This window comes from Colius striatus, chromosome 4 (genome assembly GCF_028858725.1).
Source record: "Colius striatus isolate bColStr4 chromosome 4, bColStr4.1.hap1, whole genome shotgun sequence".
Classification (NCBI taxonomy): domain Eukaryota; kingdom Metazoa; phylum Chordata; class Aves; order Coliiformes; family Coliidae; genus Colius; species Colius striatus.
This window is the reverse complement of record NC_084762.1, coordinates 32670385-32690171: the sequence shown is the minus strand read 5'-3', so window position 1 is coordinate 32690171 and position 19787 is coordinate 32670385. Positions and strand designations below refer to the sequence as shown.

Genomic DNA, 19787 nt, shown 5'->3' with positions numbered 1-19787 from the left:
GGCAAGTACAAAGTGCTATAATTAAACCAAACAATTTTTTTTAGGTGGTTTTAATAAATAAGAAATGAGAACGTACAACTCATTTATTAGGGCTACTAGGTGTAACAAATAAAACGTGTTTAGTAAGATGATGTGACACCTTTGAAACAAGCTCAGGCTGTAAGAGCACTTGCTGCTATCAGTAAATTAATTAGATCCCCTGAGATCAGACCACATTTCAAGGCTGCTTTTTGTTTTCAGGCTTCAAGGTGTACGTGGTTTGTTGGAAGTTCTGCGTGCTTAACAACCATGGTATGTTCAAAGAAAAGAGAGGGACACAAAAAAAAAGAAAGGAAAAGCTTTACAGATTTGTGGAGTGGGCTTGGCTGCTGAGAGAAGATGGTGTGTTTCCAGCCAGCAGATTAGGCTGCTGCATTTGTGCCCACTGGGATTTGCTTACAAATGTATTTTCCTGGCCTAGCTTCACAGAGTGTGTTGCTTGCTACCTCTTCCCAGTAGCCGATAACAACAGTAAGCTTTCTCAGATACCTATTTATTGGCACATCTGCTTACAAATGTTAAATGGAAACACTAGAATAAAATAAATTGTGTGAAATGCACACAGACGGATAAGGCTATGCTTGATGGAATAAATTTAGGTGAATTGAAATAGCAGGGGTGTTGCAATTGCAGTTAAGAAGATAACCATGTCAAATGAAGGATTACCTTTCTTTTGATGTTTCTTCCCTTGTGTGCAATTCTTCCCAGATGAAACCTGAACTGCGAAAATCTAGATTTCAAAGTGATTTCTCTACCTATTCAACCAGAGCTGAATCTTCATTAGTTCTTTCTGGCATCTTTTTCAGAGTCCCTTTATAGCACAAGAAAAGTATACTTCAATTCTACAAGCTTCTGTGTGTCCTGTTTGAAAACCCTCTCGGTCTTTACTCTTGTCCAGCAATGCAGAACACCCTTTAAATACCAATAGGCTTCAGCTACTTTCCAGCCATCCCTTCACACCCTTTTTTAAGTTTCATGGCATGGCTCTTTCTGACCACTATAGAAATTTAGTCCTTACCTTCATTGAGCTCCTAACAGCAGGTATGGTGCACTGATGCTTGCTCTCACAGTAGTGACTTAACCCTCCCTCCACCCTTGAATAACAGAAACCTTCAAAGACTTAGCACACACTGCTGCAAAGATCATTAAAAATATATATTAAAAAACCAGGCCTGGATTATTATCCATCTAGGATCTATCCAATTGCTCAATAGTCAGTGGGATGAAAAGACTATTATAGTATTGCTTTCATATCAGGGTTTTCTGTAGCCTAATTTCACATCACTCAGTAATCCCACGATAACTACCAAAAATCCTTGTTTAGGCTGATTTTCTCTATTGCCTGTGTCTATGTGTCTTGTTACTTTGTTGTTGTTGTTTTTCCCTGCTGGATCAGAAAGCTGTGAATTGTATTTAAACAGGATTAAGATACTCCTCCTTATGAATAAGTACATATGTTATCATACCTTAAAAAAGTAAAAAAAAAAAACCAAACAAGTTAGCTATGGTAAATGAGTGAAAAAGTGGTCAAAAGGAGTAAGTATAAAACAGCATGCCATTCTTCAAACAGACCAAATCTTTCCCTGGAAGAAAAACTTAGATATGGCACAGACTGGGACCTTAAAATGTCTGTACTGGCATTTCTAAGTGTTAATAGTCATAATTCTGAATTTCTGTTTGACCACTGTCAAATAGACACTGTGTAAATTACAGGCCAGATGAATCTATATGTTGCTAAGATACATTTTCTTTCCAAGGCAAATCTTGTAAAGTGTTAATCACAAAAGGTCTACTTGGGGATCAGTTGCAAATCTTTCCTGAATACCTGTATTATGAGTTGAAACAGAGCTTTGACAGCATAGTACACTTCTGAATGTGCTCAGAATCTCATTCCCATATTTCATTTGTTAAAAAAACAAAGTACAAGTAAAACTGAGAACATGACACATTTGAACTTTTACAGTGAGGCTATTTTTGAGTTCATGACTTATCAGAGAAAAAAAAGAAAAAGTTATTTTAAACTAACATTATGGACATTTATTCCAGACATTTAGGGACCAAAGGAAAAGAAAGGTTGTTACTAAGCATAAGATGGAGGGCATGATCATCTCTCAAGTGAGGCCTTCACAAGGTGGAGAGTCCTGAAGACTTAAGATGAAGGGAAAGCCACAGGACAAACTGGAGATCCTTTCCAACCAGTTACTCTGCAGTTCACAATTTCATTCTGGATATTATTTTTCTGAAGTTACAACATACTTTGAAATGGCTTTTAAAGCAACACTACTTAGGACACTTACTAGATGTTGGCATGTTGCTTTATTTGGTTATGTAGCAGTGCTTTGGCATGCAAGAAGAAAGGGATACACCACAAAAACCAGTGTGAGGACAGAGGATATAACTCCTTATAAGCAATTTTGCTTTTTATGTTGGGAAGATACTTCACATTTGAAAAGAAAATGCAAGGTGAAACCCCTATTCCGATTCAGTATATTTTAAATGTTAATTTAAAATAGCATAAATAGATATCATTTATATTTACCAAAATATTATATATCTATTATTTATATTTAATATAAACTTACTTTGGGCATGAATTTTGGTATATGTAAGAAAAAAACAGTGGAAAACAGTGGACCAGCCTTAAAAAAAATATGGAAATCACAACCACTTGCAAATTGAAATCTTAGGAAGAAATATGTATACTTAAGAACCCACCTTTCTAATCACAGTATCAAGAAACCCAAATCCACAAGTTCGTTTATATTACAGGTTTCTTTATCAGTGCTGCAGGTGACTATTGTAAAAAATAAGATAATAAAAAATGGAAAGTTATTAATCTCTCAAAAGATTTATGTCATCACCTCTCAGTGGCCCCAAGCTTTGTGCTGCCACCTTCCACATCACTTCTCAACCTAACTGCATTTCCTATTCAAAATTCCAGCAGAAAACTCACAACCACCCTTATACCACCTAAGTCTTTAGCATTCTTACCAGTTTCCCACATAGAAGTTTAAATTTATCCATCTCTTGTGTACTTTTCCACTCCCTTGGTGCACATTTTGCACCATTATGCGTAATACATTGCCTTTTCAATGCAGCAGAGGAAAGCTATGGCCATAGAGACGTTTTGAGCAAGGCAGAAAGGAAGGTACTGACTTCTCAGGTAGCAGCTTTTCCCATGACATACACAACTTATGTTTCAGTTTTGTTACTAAAGAGGAAAAGAAATCACGGCCAACCCATGTGAAACCTGTTGTCTACATACTGTTACCACAGACCTACAGAAAAGCAATCTACAGACAATACAGCATTGTAAAAGTTGATGCAACCTAAAACTAATGCATCTGCAAGTGAGTTCCTGTCCTGATCATAAACTAATAGCTCTTTAAAATACGTATAAGTTTTATGAGAAAAGAAAAAAAAATATAGAGAAATAAATTTCTCTGATGTTTTCTCAAGCTGACTTCATTTTGTATTTATATAAAGAACTAATGTAGTGGTTTGCATACAGTTGAACATTAATTTTCTAAGTATGGCGTGCTGTCTCTGACAAGCATCTTCTCAGACTTTCTTTGACTCAATTAGTCCACTTAAAATCAACGGTGGAAATTTTTTGGTGAGGTTTTGCATTCAATTCACTATACATTGTAACCACTTCTGGTTTAGATAGATGATAGAAATCAAACAAAATGAAGATACAAGTCTAAAACTAAATGCAAACCCTGAATTCTTCAGATTATGTGTGATATGGTATAATAAAAGCATATGTAGCAATTTTGATCAGTCAGTCCTAATGCTCTAATGCCAGTAATGAAATCTAAACATTTGGAACTTTTTCAAAGGGGAAAATACAATTTAAGAGCAACATAAAATTAACACAACTGACTCATAAGATGGAGTACATATCAGTTTAAACAAATGGACTTGTTTAAACAAAGCTGGCCCAGGGTTTTGTCAGATCAAGCTCAGATCATCACCAGTGCTGTATCAAACACCTTATTCTAGTGTCCAACCACCTTCATGGAGGAAACATTTTCCACTCTGTTGAATCAGAATTTCCCATGCAAAATCCATTGCCCCTGACACTATCACTGTGCACCTCAAAGAAGAAAGGACTTGCTTAGACATCAGCAAGTCCACCTCTAAAAACCAGGAAATGTCAAGTGGTTTTGCCCCTGCTTCTCTGTTGCTAGAATCATCCTGCAGTTTTCACTAAAACAATTAGGTGCCGTCGTTTCTTGCATAGGGGTCCCACAACTTTCCAGGCCCAAGGGTCAAATCAAAGCCTATACTGAATAAAACTCTCTCTAGCAAGATCTTTCCATTGTCAGGGGAAAACCTGCCTATTCTGCACACCAGGCTCTTGTGGCTGGCCTGTTGGCAGCTCCTGAGATTTCTCATTAATGCCAGCTCGTTTACCTCAAACCGCTCAGCATTTTGTGGCATGGATGTCTTCCCTTCCCCAATTCACTAATCATTTTATCTGTTAATTTGGTTTCTCTATTCATAAACAGGAGTACAGATACCATTTTACTTCTCAAGAGCACTCAGAGCAGAAAGAGCTGATGTTTATAAGGGCTCGGATTGCATGGTTTGGAAAAAAAGAATGCATAATTGTATATTTATGGTATTAGACAGCATCTAATGAATATGGCTTGAAATTACCTACCAAACATTAGCAGACAGTTTGGCTAACTCATTCAGCTATTATGATGAAGCAAAATCCTCTTAAAATGCCTTCTGTAATCACATGGATCACTTTATTAAAAGTGTTTTAACATCACAAAGTGCAAGTAAAGGCTATCGAGGTCCAAGTCTACTTGAAGGAAACTAAATGCAATTTTTGTTTGTGGTTCAGTAGACATTACCTCACTACCCAAAAAACTTACAGTGGCTATTCTCACCCCTTAAAAAGGAAAATCAAGGCAGTATTTCTATGAAATTAGGGTGTTTGTGTGATTTGCTACAACTAGGAATGACAGTGGTTGTAACATGGTGAAAAATTGAAGGTCTTCAGAGGGGCCCGGACAAGCTGGAGCAATGGGCCAAGGTCAGTTGTATGAGGTTCAAAAAAGCCAAGTGCTGGGTCCTCAACTTTGGCCACAATAACCCCAGGCAACACTACACACTTGGGGCATTATGGCTGGAAAGCTGCCCTGAGGAAAAGGACCTGGGAGTGTTAGTTGACAGCTGGCTGAACATGAGCCAGCAGTGTGCCCAGGTGGCCAAGAAGGCCAATGGCATCCTGGCTTGTATCAGAAACAGTGTGACCAGCAGGATCAGGAAAGCAATTGTCCCCCTGTACTCAGCTGCACCTTGAGTCCTGTGTTCAGTTCTGGGCCCCTCACTAGAAGAAGTGCATTGAGGTGCTGAAGTGTGTGTGTCCAGAGACAGGTGAGGGTCTGGAGAACAAGTCTTATGATGAGTAGCTGAGGGAGCTGGGGATGCTTACCCTAGAGAAGAGGAGGCTGAGGAGATATATGATCACTCTCTGCAACTACCTGAAGGCAATTGTAATGATGTGGGTGTCAATCTATTCTCTCTAGTAATGAATGATACAAGAGGAAACGGGCTCAAATTGCACCAAGTAAGGTTTAGACTGGGTATTAGGAAGTAGTTTTTCACTGAGAGGATTGCAAAACACTGGCACAGGCTGTCCAGGGAGGTGATGGGTCACCATCTTTGGAGATATCTAAACAATGAGTAGATGAGGTGCTGAGACATGGTTTAGTGGTGGGCTTGGCAGTGTTAGGTTAGTGTCTGGACTTGATGATCTTAAAAGTCTTTTTCAACTTGACTTGAACTGTCAAGCTAATATTTGTTAATGGAGCCCGATTTAATCTAAGTCTAAGAAGACTGTGAGTATCACTAAAGCCTATTAGAATAGTCAAAGGTACTCGGGAAAAAAAGATAAAAATTGAATTATTTAGGCTGAAAACTAAATTTTTTTATAAAAAATAAATAAACTGAAATTTTTTTAAAATGATCTGATAGATTGTGAGCAACCCTCATGGGAATATTTTCTAACTTTAGAGCATTTTCTACATAAAAAAAAAAAAATCCACATAAATATTTAATGAGCACTAACTAAAGAAATCTTAAGAGGCAAAAGAGCACTCTCCTCCTGTTGTCAAAGGGGGAGCATGGCTTCCTTTGATGTGAGTAGGATGGAGGGAATAAATCTTCCACTTTGCTCAAATTTATCCCAGCTTTTTCAGAGATACTATGTAGCTGCAGGAATGCCAACTCTACGAGTACAGAATGAACATGCAAGGTTTTACTGAAGTTGAATGCTTCAGGATTTATTTTTCCAAAGCCAAGAGCACATCTCAGTGAATATAACAAAGAGATCTATACCTGTCTTGCAAGTCATAAGTGAAACAGATCAAGGCAATATTGCAGAAAATTATTAGTATTATAAAAACCAGCTACAGCTCATTCGCCTCTCCAGAAAAGAGCAAGCCTACATTGGCACTATGACATTTTATGAAATGTGAAGTATCATGCTAGTATTCATGAATACTATTATCATTTTGGTTTCCCTTGTGCGCTATGATTTAATCTTGAATACACATCTTGAGTATTAGTGATAAGCTGCTTTACTGCCTGAGATGTCTTCACGCTGATATCCTATAATATAATCTTGTGCAATTAAGACATATTTCTACATGAAATGGATTCCAGCTGGAAGACAGAAGAAGGGAGAGCAATGCTTCCCCCGATTAGCAATGTTCAGACACTGCTATTCTGAGATGCTGTTCCCTCCATGTACACAAATCCATACCATTTGCGTATCTCTCAAACACCTTCACACGCTGCCTCTTCAGCTGCAAACCCCAGTACCTGCCATCAGTCCAGACTGTAGTCAAGTTTTTTCCATACTGGTGGCCACTGCCAGGACAAAGCCCCATCAATTAAATGGGACTTCCTTTACCTCCCAACAAGCCTCACAGGGCTGTCTAAAGGAGCCATTTCCTCCACGATGTCTCTGCCCCTTCTGACAGCCATACACAGCCTGGACTGACCCAGTATACTCTAACCATCAAGCACTTCTCGTAGGGAAATATGCTGTATCTACTTCTGCATTATGGATTGTCTTTAAAATCTTGTTTCCTTATCATTTGTTTTGAGCTCTGACAAGCAATTGATATTTTTCATCAGTTTTCTGCAGGGTGCATCTGAGAGGTCAGGTGCATAGTGAGCCTCGAAGAAGTGACTGGCTCAGGCCACCAGTTCAACTTAATGTTTGCACTGATGGAAATAGTTGCCTGTAATGTTTTACAAACAAACAGAACACAGAGAAAAAAAATGTCAGGGATGAATTCTCAGTATTTATCTTGCATTCCTGTTTGGTTTTGGGCTTTTTTGTTGCAAAGTTAAAAGAAATCAAGGTCTTTTAAGAATATTTGATAAAGATTCTCCAATATATCTCTTTGTTGTTTTCTCCCTTTACTTTGCAACTGTAGATGGTTTGTTCTTTATAGACACACATCAAACACATTATTATTGGACAGCATTAAAGCTTCAATTAGTAACAACAAACACAGTCAAATAGATGATCATGGACTTTTTCTTTTAACATTTTTTCCCCTTTTGTTCAGTGATATTATTATGGAGAACTTACCCAACATTTTCTGCATCTTCATCACACTCAGCCCTATATTTGCAAACTCCACATTTTGAGTGTTTTCTCTGAACTTCTGTCCCAGATCCTTCATACTCTAAAAAAATAAAAAAAAATATATATTTTTAACAGAAAGTATAACTTTCAGATTAAGCTCTGATTTTGTTTATCTAAATTCATTGTCTTCAGGTATATTGTCAACATGAAGTTATCATATACTGAAGCTATTAACCTTAATAATGCTCCCTTTTTCAAAATCAGGCAACTGGAGGTTGGTAGAACTGTACTAGTGACAAAAAGCCATCCCCGAGCACACTAATGCTTCATTGATTGACTCTTCCTTTATTCTTATATCAGCGATTTGTACGTATTCTTGCCCCAGCAGACACACAACCAGCATTGACATGTGTCCCACTGACATTTACTCTTAATTGGCACTGATAATGTATAAACTCTGAGCCATTTAATGCCCTTGAATATTAGGTAGTAGGGATTTGAATGCTACTTTCTTTGTCAGTCTTTAATTACAGCTATCTTTACAGAAGGTTACTGCTTGCATTTTTTCCCCCTTTTTGATTTAATGATGGTGTCAGATTGTGCTCATATCTCATATACGCTTTGGTATATTTTCCAGATTACTCTGTTTTGCTGTACAAGACTAAAAAACACAAAGAGTTATCTTAACAAAATCTGGTAGAAATGCTAAAAATTAAATTTAATATCTTGAATATTCTGATCCTAAAATCATCTGCACCAATCTTACCGTTGACACGGAAATCAAGTAAAAGAGAAATAAACTATACTCTTAGTGTTTCGATATCATTAATCAAACATGGTATGTTATTTTCACAAAGTGATAAAGGAGAGCTAGCTATTTTAAAAAAATCACAGAAATCTGGAGGCATCAAGAGTCATTTAATGTATTGCAGTATCTTGGTGGTGTGCGGTTGACTACACAAGGCTGTTGGATGGACAGAGATCAAAGTGATTCTTTTTCTCATAGTAGTTTCATGTGTTGTAGCAAATCAAACACCACCAATTAAACGGCTGCATTTATGCTTTTTAAATATAAATAATAAAAAGAAATCCACAGCAGTCCTTGCTAGTTTTTCTGGATGTTAGCTGAAGGGAATCTCTCCCTCCTACCTGCGGGGCTGTGCTTACATAAAGAATAATGCAGGTGAGTCTCTCAAATTAACTTCTTGTCCAAGGCATGTTGTGCATTTCTCAAAGATTAATACGTGTCAAACTTAACTACACAATTCCCACTGTAAAATTCTATCACCACTCTTATTAAGTTACAGTAGAAGTAATTGGCTTTTATCTTGACAAATGTACATCTTATTTGATTTTTCCTTCTTTCTAGATACCACACGCCTATGCCTGTGTTTGGCATCCTAAAGTGTCCTTTAGTGTTAGATTTCACTTTTCCATGCCAATAAATGATCCTCTGCACTTTTAGTAAGTTGGAACAAAAATCACTACTCATGGCTTTCATTCATGGTATTTCCACTTCTTTTGCTGTTCTTGTGACCTTTCCTGCCCTTCCCCAGCTTATTAACATCCTCCAGAGTCTGGGGTACAAGAGCTGGACACATGGCTCCAGAAGAGTTGTCATCAAAGCCAAATGCCATCTACTCTTCAGTTAAAACATCCAACAATCATATTAATTTTTTACCACTTTTCTGCACTATTATTATGCACATCCACTAGATTTTGCTCTTGTTTTGTCTTTTTGTTTTTTTCTTTTCCTGGGTTTTATTTCCCTCTCTCTCTTCAGTCTGTAGGAAAGAGGCTGACATAGATGAAAAACTGCCTAGACTCTATACATGTAACTTTGTCCTCAGACAAAGTTACAGGATGCCTGCTTTTATGCATCCTGTTAGCTCAATAACCTCTGTCATCTAGATTAAGTCAGTATTGACTGACTTGCTCCCAGGTCAACAAGGGAAGGGGTCATGAAGACAAGAGCAGTTCCTAGAAACACACTGATTTTGTAGTGATTCCTTAATATTTAACAATCCATTGATTGGCAATATTTTTGCACATGTGGACTGTGCAGATGTTGTGCCCTCAAGGTACTTAAAGTTGTACGAGAGATCATCTTTGACTGAGAAAGGTATGGTTTTCAGGTGTATGCTTACAGAAAACACTCTGTTGTACAAATGTCTTTATTGGAAAAAGAAGTTAAACCAACCAACCAAACAGTAAATTTCTCAATAAATGTTTTCCATGAACCCCTGATAACTGGCATTAAATATTTTTCCCCTCTCTTAATTCTGTACTCAGTTGATTCTTCTACATTCTACTCCACTATTCTGCTTCTGGTGAAGGTCAGAATGAGAGGCTATAGCCCCTCAATCATCACATTTCTATTTTCTCAAAATAGGAGTACATTATTTCATACTGTTCTACTGAAGAAAAAGAGACAAAAAAAGTCATCATCAGCCCAGAGAATTCTTTACCACCCATTTTTAAAGCTTTCAGGTGTAAACCAGCCAGACATGCTAGTTGAAAAACACCTGTCTTCAACATTTGGTGTTCAATATCCTTCTGTGACACTGCTAGCATGGAAAATATTTCATCGTATCCTGTAAATACTATTTGACTTGACTACAAATACAACCAGAATGCTTTACAGAGCAGTTCCACTGCACTATTAGCATTTAAATTTTGTGATGGTGCAAAAGAAGCAACACATGTGCACATGCACACCCTTCCTCATCAGCTTTCGTTCTGTTTCCTGTGAATGCCTCAACATCTTTCTATTTTCATAAATGGTTGTCCACAGCTACTTTTTCATTGTTTCTATATGCTGTTCATTGTAAACGTCTCTCTCCTTTCCTCCTCCTTAGAATTGCATTCTCTACCTTTTAAAATCAGGTTTGTTTTAGAAAAAGTGAGGCCTTTTTTCTTGATCAGAATTTGCTGGACTTCACGCAGACAAGATTATCTGTACTGTTTTTTGTTGGCATATAATAAATACAGACACATCAAGGACATCTGCAACTCAGGTACTAACACTTTACACCTATCAGGATGAGGTGTAATACAGATGAATGTGCATCGGTGCCACATTTCCAAGTTAAGTGATAGTCACCTATAATTTTTAGATGCTTCTTTCATTCTTTGCTGCATGTTTTAGTATCAGCAGTGTGAGACACTGCACATAATGTAGATTGAAGTCCTTCAACAGAGCTTTTCCTACCAATATGGAATAGATGAATACTGTTTTTCAGATTGAATTTTAGTACCCCACTTGTGTGCTGTTGAAATAAGTCAACCCATTAATATTTGAGAGCATCAGTTTCTCTCGTGCAAATGCTTCCAAATAGGCAATGCATCCTTTGACAGATTGTCCCTCCCTTGTCCTTTCTCCCTCACATTTGATTGTTCTTAAATAGGTTATAGCCATTAATTTTAATATTCCAATCAATCTGATCTTCCCAGAAGGTTTCAGTGATATCAATTAGGTCAAAATATGCTCCCAAATGAGCAATTCAAGATCCTCTTGTTTATTATGCAGGTTTCTAATGCTGATGTATAGACGATTACACAATTTCTTCTCCTCTCTTTCATTGGTATCTTGATTAATTCTGTTCTTTGACATCTTAATTTTATGTTGAGTGAAAGCTCATTTTCCCTCTCTTTTCAGCTTCCCTTTGTGTTTCAGAGCAGCACCTCATTAATGCTCCGTCCTTCAAAAGAAATGAGGCACAAGGATGGGATCTGTGACTCCCAGTTGTCTCTCTGAGCTGCAGTGCTCCATAACACTTCTCCTCGAGTCATTATTCCTCTGCAGAAGATGGTCAGCTATATCTTAGAAGCTGCAGGGCAGACACCTGCAAATGGACAGTAGCTCGAGAGGAATTGGCCAACAGTAAATTGCTTCTTTCAGCAACTCATTTGTGTGTTCCTATGTTGGTAATGTGGCCGGGTTTCTGCTGAGGGCTTTCAATCGGGCTCCAGGCAGAAGCTTCAATCTGTGTCAATCTGAAGTTTGGTCTGCCCCAAGGCATGGCCTGGAAAAGGAGCTCCATTGTATTTATGTATTTATCACTGTTTACAGTGAAGCAGGGGGAGCCTGGGGAGAGCTGCAACTACTCAGTGGCCATCTATGGATGGAATAAAGATTCCCTTGTCTGGCACAGCACTTCTGAAAAACAATTCCTGTCTGTTTTGGGAATTTTTGCTGATTTTTGCTGTATCTCATGGAGCAACTAATCTCAAAAAGATTTTTGAAAAACAGCAAGAGCCACAGCAAATCCCCTTCTGCAATACAGCTATCGCTGGAAATCCCTCTCAAAATACCGCAGCCCACAGAGGTACACACATTACAAGCTGCAGTTCACCAAACAGTTCAGTGACTTATCCCCCCTTCCACTAATTTTTAGGGTAACTTTAATGACACAGTTAAAATGGAGATTGTCCCCATAATTCCAAACAAAGCTGCAAACTTGCTCTTTCGTATCAAAGTACATATTTAAGGCAAGTGCAACAACTACTCTTAGCTATCCCAATTTTTAGCAAGCTGTGTCTTGAATTATCTTGACTGTGCTGCTGGATAATACACAAAAGCAATATTTACCAGGGTGGAAGGTCTTGTTCTCTTATCCAGCTACCTAGTTGTCTTAGAAGCAAACTCGGGCTTGGTATAGCCAGAGATCTATATCTGGCTGAAAGATGCGTTCTCTGTGCAGCACAGACCACACACTGCAGCTGTAAGCACGCTTCAGTAAAGACACCAATCTTTGAAGTTTGATTTTGCAAGAAGGGGCATTACGGGTTTAAAGCAAGGATGCCTGATATATTTGTGACTGACGTAACTGGAGAAGGGGAGTTCAAAAGTTTGATACCCTCATCACAACCCACTGAAGATGGTATGTTTTTCCTACTAGTTATGATAATGGTAGCGTGTGTACTTCCAAGCAAAGGACTTGAAGATGTGCACTGTAAGACTATCTAGCATCCCTATCCTTGCTATGTCTTAGGTATTTTACACATTTGACAACTCTCAGTTCTGGTTTGCTTCTACGCATATGACATCGTGGATAAGCTGGCATATTGTGAGAGCTGGATCAGCTTTTACACTGCAGGATCCTCTGGTTAGAGAACTCAAATATCCATTCACTCCACTGCCTTGCTTCAACTTCAGCTACCTCCCTTTTCTCCAAAGGACAACACAACAACTTTAGAGTAACCATCAGTAGATGTTTTCAATGGAAAACAGAAAGGACAAGAAAGTCATCAGTCGCCAAGGGAGGTGGTCCATAATTTCATGACTGCACCAAATGCCATTCTGCAGGTCCTATTCAGGCTGCATGAGATGAACCTACCCTCATTAGCTGTCATCCTGCGCAAGAGGAATCTGTCCCTTCATGCTCCTGCCTCCAGCATCCTTCTGAGCAAGCGCTAACCTCGAGAAAACACTGCTTAGAATACATTTTCACCAGCACAAAGCCTGCACATTCAGGCTGTTTGCCTCTGCCTTGCTGAAGCTTTGGTGCAAACACAGCAATTCTCACACGCTTCAGTTCAGTGTCAATTTTACCTACAAGGAATAGGATCTCAAGAGAAATAAATACAGCTATTTGAAGCTAAAGTGATACTCAGTGACAAGCTACATGATAGAATTGGCATGCAAATCTTTCTAAGTCACACACCACTATAGAAACATGCGAAGAGTTACACTCTATCCAGAATGTAAATCACCACTGAGTTTCTGCAGTCATGTTAAAATACATTAAAACAAATCAGAAGCCCTATTACAAATTAAAAAATATTCGAGGGTCTAAACTGTGTCTGTTTATACCACCCTGACTGTGTGACAATTACTGGTTAAGTGTTGTCCCCAGTGAGGCGAAGGAACAGATGGCAGCCTGCTAAAAAGCACATACTGTATATCAATTTATTAATTACTAAATGCAATCTGCTAGACATTCATCACAAGATACTTTAGCTATTAAATTTCAGAGGGATTAGAAATTCAAAACAAATTATTTTAGTAATAATTAACTTGGCTATATGTATTGCAAGCATGCTATTTCCTTCACTTAAAAGTCTGAAATGATTGGGTGCCATCTGTCTAACTACCACTACATCTTTTTTAATATCAAAAGTGCATTTTTCTTAGGTACATAGAAAAATCTGAACAAAAACAATAGAAAATTAATGTTATGGGCATAGTAGGACACTTAGAAATCTTAGTGTCGTTGGTAAGATTACTAGATTACAGAACCTGCCTCCTCTAGGACACTGACATGTCTCTGAGAACCTGTCTTGAAAAGTCATTACCATTTGTTAACTCTTTGGTGGTGCACATAACACATGCTGATGGTTTTCAACACATCTTTGCAAAGGTCGAGCTATATCACAAAGTCAATGTCACGGCTGCAATTTGATGGCAGTGTTAAATGGAGAAAGTAAGGACTACCCAGAGCCAGAGGGAAAAAAGGCATTTGGAGTGACACGGGAAGAACAGCTCAGAAGTGCCTGTTTACCAAGACAGAACCTGGGAGTTCAGAAGTAAGGTTCTCCTTCAAAAGTTTTTTCACCATACCTGGATGCCAGATGGAAAGTACTACCAAAAAAACTTTTACAAATATGCATTACTGTCAGATGAAAGCAAATTGTCTTCATCACTAATACCTTGGATTAAAAAAAAAAAAAAGGAATCAGCTTCATCTTCAAAATGTTTTCCTTTAAAAATTGGTGTTCCTATTGGCAGGGGGCCAAAGTTTCTTCTATTAATGTAGGACATGTTTGTAACTCTGAGCAGAATTGAGACTAATGGCTCCAACTGCCCTTCAGTTGTCTCACTGCCAGTTGGGCAATGTTGTCCTTGGATCCTTTTTCAAAGACTGACAAGGGCCATGGTGTTAACACATGACTGAGGTCTTCTGAATACAGAGGCCAGTTCAGCTAAATGACAGGACTTATGCCTCACTAGGAGTCTTGAGAGCCATCTCCTTTTACAGCAAGAGGGCAAAAAGATTCCTTTTTCAGACCTTCTTGACTAGGCTCAAGTTGTAAACCCAACCTTTTGCACATAGAAAGCACTTTGAAAAAATAATCTCATCCTCAGTCACATTCATATAAAGCTACCAAAGTTAATCCCTCTGGCTGCTTTACTGCGTCAGCACAGTTCTTTTTACAGGGAGAACATGTCAGGTTCCACCAGAAATAAAAAATTCAAATTCATATTAGAAAAAAATGTTTTATGCAAGCTAGTAATCTGCTTCCTTCATGTACACGTGACAGCCTGAGAATTGCTTTTTGTGCCACAATCTAACAGTTGTGGAAGTACATCCAGCAGGTTGAAGAGTTTTGCAATTTACAGCTGGCAAGGATGAACATGAATCTGAGCCTGAAACTTCTCTTTCACCAATTGTGCCCCAAACCTAAACAAATCACCGTTTAAACAAAGTGGATCGGTGACTGTATTCCTCAGAATAGGGAAACTGCAGAATCATTCATATGAAATGACGGACAGAATTTCACGTCTTAAAAGGCAAATCTAAAGGATCCCACCATCTTCAGCTGTGACTGCAGCTAAGCAACTTTTTAGGTCTGAATACTCACTGTTTGACATTGCTTTCTGTAGAACTGAAACATAACGTAATGAGGTTTCTGAAATTTCTCTAATTTCTGAATTAACAATCCATACTCTTTTGAGAAGCAGCTTCAGGATACCCACTGCCACAAGTGATCAACAGCTTGGTTTCCTAAGTGTAATTTTTATTATGCTAATTGAAGGTTCAGCCTTCTGAAATGAGCAAAATGAGTAGTTTTATTGCAACTATTTAATACTGTGCCGCCAAAGCATGGAAAATGGAAATCGCTTATTCACAATGTCAAGAGGGCAACAAGACAATTGTTTCACCCTTAAAAATTATACTCCTTCATCTCATTCAGGCACACTGAAAAAAATTCTCCCCCTCTTAATTCTTTTTTTGAAATCTTGTATCTTTCTAACAGTAAACATGATTTGGGAGAGGACCTGGATCAGTAGTTCCAAGGTCTTTAGCATTTTTATGGCAGTGACAACTTCTAAGGCAAGGCATTTTCTGAAACAGTCTTTGAGGAAAAGGACTTTTGTGTGTTATTTAATCTGTTCTAAAGCCACTTTTTTTTAAAAAAAACCCTAAAAATGAATGCATTTAACATCACAGAGTTTGGGAGTAGGAGGGAAAATCTGCATCAAGTCAAGTTTCGGAATCATTAATGAGTTTGTACTGCGTCTGGAAAATGAAAGAGAACAGTGTGAACCACTAGCACAAGTCTCAGCTGCATGTGAGGCAAGCAGCTAATTTCAGCAGCAGAGACTTGTCACAAGCAGAGCTATAGCAATTGAAGAGCACAATTCAGACACCTTCCCAGTACTTTCCTTCACAGTTACAAATCTACCAGCGAACAGTACATCTCCTGCACAGAAATCACGTTTCCTGAACATATACAAGCAGCTGCACTCAACCATTCCGTGTGTGCATCCCCAATCACACTAATTGTGTGTTTAAGGAAGATAGCAAACACTGATTCTATAATTAACATCTGGAAATGTAAATCCTAGGAAGAAAACAAAAACCTCTAAGCTAGGATATTTCCTCTCTTGTTGGCTCTCTCTCACTTATCCCTTCATTTTTCCACTTTCGTTGCTGCTTCGTTGTACTTAGAAGCAGTAGCTGTGTCTAACCCACAGGGCACAGAAGCTTCCCGTGCAATTTGGTTCCCATTTGTGCACCCTTAGCCAAAAGTATGATATTAAAATATCAGGACTGGGTGATTATTATATCTCGGTATATCCTGGCTTTCTCCAAAACAAAATGGAAAGGAAAGTTCTGGGCCAGGAAAGAACTGTGCTGCAGTCAGTCCCCTAGCTGGAATAACCAGGGAGGTAGGACTGTGGCGTGACAAGGGAGATCCTTTACCCTGCAAGTGGGTCACCCTCTGCCCAAGTTCCTGCCCTTTCTTCTTGTCTGGATCCCAAACAATGCATCTCCATCCTCCACAGCTTCAGCATTCTTTTAGAAGTTTGATTTTAATCCTACATTCCCTTAACTTTTAACAAGTGTTTGATGTTTTTAATGTCTCGTAACACTTTTACAGTTACTGGAGTAATAGAACAAAATAAATTCCAGATAGAAAAATATCCTTGAGTTTTTGGCCAGAGTTGAGTTCAATAATCAGAGTCAGAGTGGATTTCATCCTTCAAAGAATGGCTTTCAGACAGAAAAATGACTCAACATGATGAAGAGTAGGCGACTGTTCTGCAGAAGTATAACCCAACAAGCAGTTTAGTGAGGAAGAGGGACAGGGAGAGTACTAATTCCATGTGCCACAAATAGCCTAGGTGTATCCAAAAAAAGAGAAGGTGCCAAGTAGGATTTTCAACATTTGTCTGTTTAAAACATTTTTTCTATCTAAAGTTAAGAACAAAACCCAAGTGTTTTCACACAGAACAGAGGCAGGAACACTTCAGTTGGCCAAAGGCACTTGGAAGGAAGCCAAATAAATGAACAACTAACATCACAAAACTGCTGAAGGAGGTGGTAGGTACATTATCCCTTCTTTATTCAACATCCAGGCAGTGAAGACACTTAGGTGGGGCCAAGGGACTCGGATTCAATTCTTTCTGCCTGAAGTGAACTGAATCTACATATTTGATCTCCCAAGACAATGCACTAACTGCTATAAGGTAGCATGGAGGGACCACCAAATCTCAACTGAGGCCAATTTTGTTTTGCATAAATAATTAAAATTCTTTGGCACACCGATTCCCAGCTAACAAAGCCTTTCCACGGCAGGCATCTTTCTCTCCACTCCCTTTACCCCAGGATCAATGAATATTTCAAGTGAGAACAAAGACAGCAGCAATGACAAAGGGAGACCGATTTTGGACCTCTCTTGCCAAGAGATTGTGGACCTGGGTTCAGTCTCATGCCCTAAATCAAGGGATGAGCATATCTGAACCTGGACCTTTCTCACCTTCAATGAACAGCCTAAAGGCAGCATGCTCTAGCCTACTTTCCTCCAAACTGTTCAATTACCTAAAGAAACCTCACATATGTCAGCTTCCAATCTCTTCCAGACCAACACAGTAACATTTACAAGGGACTTTCACAGGGATTTTTGTATCCAATTAGGGAATACTGGGAAAAAAAAAAAATCCCAACAGTGTTCAAGCATTCCTAAAAATATTCAAAAAATGAAAGTCAGACGTGGACTAAATTACTGTCGTCTGCCTCCTATATGAAACGCACAGCAGGACAGAGGCACGCAAGGCTCAGCTTGCAGGGAACAGCTGTAGGGGACTCACAGGCTGGGTAATGAAAGGGCAAGGAGAAGCAAACAGAGCTGGGGAAGGAGCGTGCCGCCACTGCAGGAAGAAGAGCTTCAAAAAAAAGTTACCAGTGAAGGTAAGAAGAGGCAGCATTTGAGCAGAAAATTGTTCCTTCAGACACTGCTCTAAAAGGAAACAAAGGTGAGAATGGCTGTGTGCTAGCAGCAGCCCAGGAATTCACTGACAGCACCTTATTTAAGGGGAGAGAAACACCTGTCCTTCACTCAATACAGGAAAATTGGTGAGATCTAGCTCCTGATTTTTGAAAGTTAACTGTGTTTAGCTACACAGTGATGCCACTGTTTGCTTTCCACAAAAGTACCTTTTCATGTAGCTATAGAAGTTTCTTGATATTTCAAAACTCAGTCCCACCAGTATGAACTGCAACATTTTCTCAATACAAGCAAAACCTAAAGGCAAAATGTTTCTTTCTTGTCTGTATATATCTATATCTCACATTTCTCATTCTGTATGTATTCTTGATAGTAGTATCAAACACAGAATTAAGACAAAATTACATTTCATTTTATTTTTTAATCCTTGGAAGAAGGTTAAGATATGTTCAAAGATAAGAGTTATTTTTACTAGTACCAGCTGCGCTACATCCTCTTTTGGAATATACAGCTTTAAACACAAACAAGTAAAATATTTTATAAAACCAGGTCCCATAATGCAATTGTTAAAATATTTTAGGCAACGTGTTTAACCAATGGCAAAGTAGTAACTAGATGTTGTAGACACTAAGGAAATGAAAGCAAGAAAAAAGACAAGGTAAGACATTTATTGTGATGGACACTCCTAGGAGTGATGGATGCCTCCAGGAGCAAAATACAGGTGAACGATGGATCTAAATGTTACACTATATTGCTGGTAACAAATGAAAAATGATATAGGTCAAATCTGAAAGAGCAATACTGGTCAAATGTATATTAACCTATTCCTATACAAATACTGTTCTGAAATGGTTTGATAACTCTGCAACACTAAAGCTGGTTTTAAAGTTGTCATAATTTTTCCTTAATTCATGTGGTATACAGCAACCATCTACAACTGACATACATATAGTAAAAAACGAAAAACAAAAGCAAGTATAACTGGGGTTTGGTACTCACCTCCTTCTCCTGACCCAGAGCCATTATCTGAAAAAGAAACAGAGAGGGAGAAAAAAAAGAGAAAGCAAATGAATATATTGTGCCAGGAGCAGCTGTTTGTTCAGGAACTTGTCACTGTAAAACATTACACAGGTGTTATCATTTCAGGAGCCAGGTGTAAAAACAAATATCCCACATAAAGTCTGGCATCCATCAAAACAGTTTGTCCATACTTACTGTGCCCTACTATCTCTCTTCCCTGTCAAGATATTTTTACTTAAGGAAAAGCATCATTCAATACTGAAAACAAAATTGCCTTTTTTCAGCTGTTAGGCATTCAAATTTCTTAAACCCAAAAGAGATAACTTTTTTGACTATTTATTGTTTTTATCTCCTGGCCCTGGGAGTGGTAAATGAAGGAATAATACATAAATCTCCTGACTGTAGACGTATCTCCAGAAGATAACTAGTCCTTAAAGTAAAGTTGGCATCCAAAGGCAAAGTAGCTCCTCTCAGCTGAGTCAGTCACTTCATATAAGGATGCTCTAACATGATAGTTATTTCATTGACAGTAGACTGACTGGATTAGTGTCTGATGAGTGACAGCTTGTGGCTGTATCCCCCTTGCATAAGCAGCCCAAGTGTCAGGAGCACTTGAGCTTCCTCACCACTCTAAGCCAAGTAGCTCCACCTC

The 19787-nt window shown here is 38.5% G+C and overlaps 1 protein-coding gene across 1 annotated transcript in view; it reads right to left on the bottom strand.

The window, feature by feature from the left end:
- TMEFF1 (transmembrane protein with EGF like and two follistatin like domains 1) overlaps positions 1–19787 on the bottom strand; it is a 121221-nt gene that overhangs the window by 19351 nt on the left and 82083 nt on the right. Inside the window, exons 4-5 of the mRNA XM_061995543.1 lie at positions 19115–19141; positions 7664–7760 (exon numbers count right to left, since the gene is read on the bottom strand). Of these exons, the coding sequence (XP_061851527.1) occupies positions 7664–7760; positions 19115–19141 (124 nt within the window). The remainder of the gene's footprint in view (positions 1–7663; positions 7761–19114; positions 19142–19787) is intronic.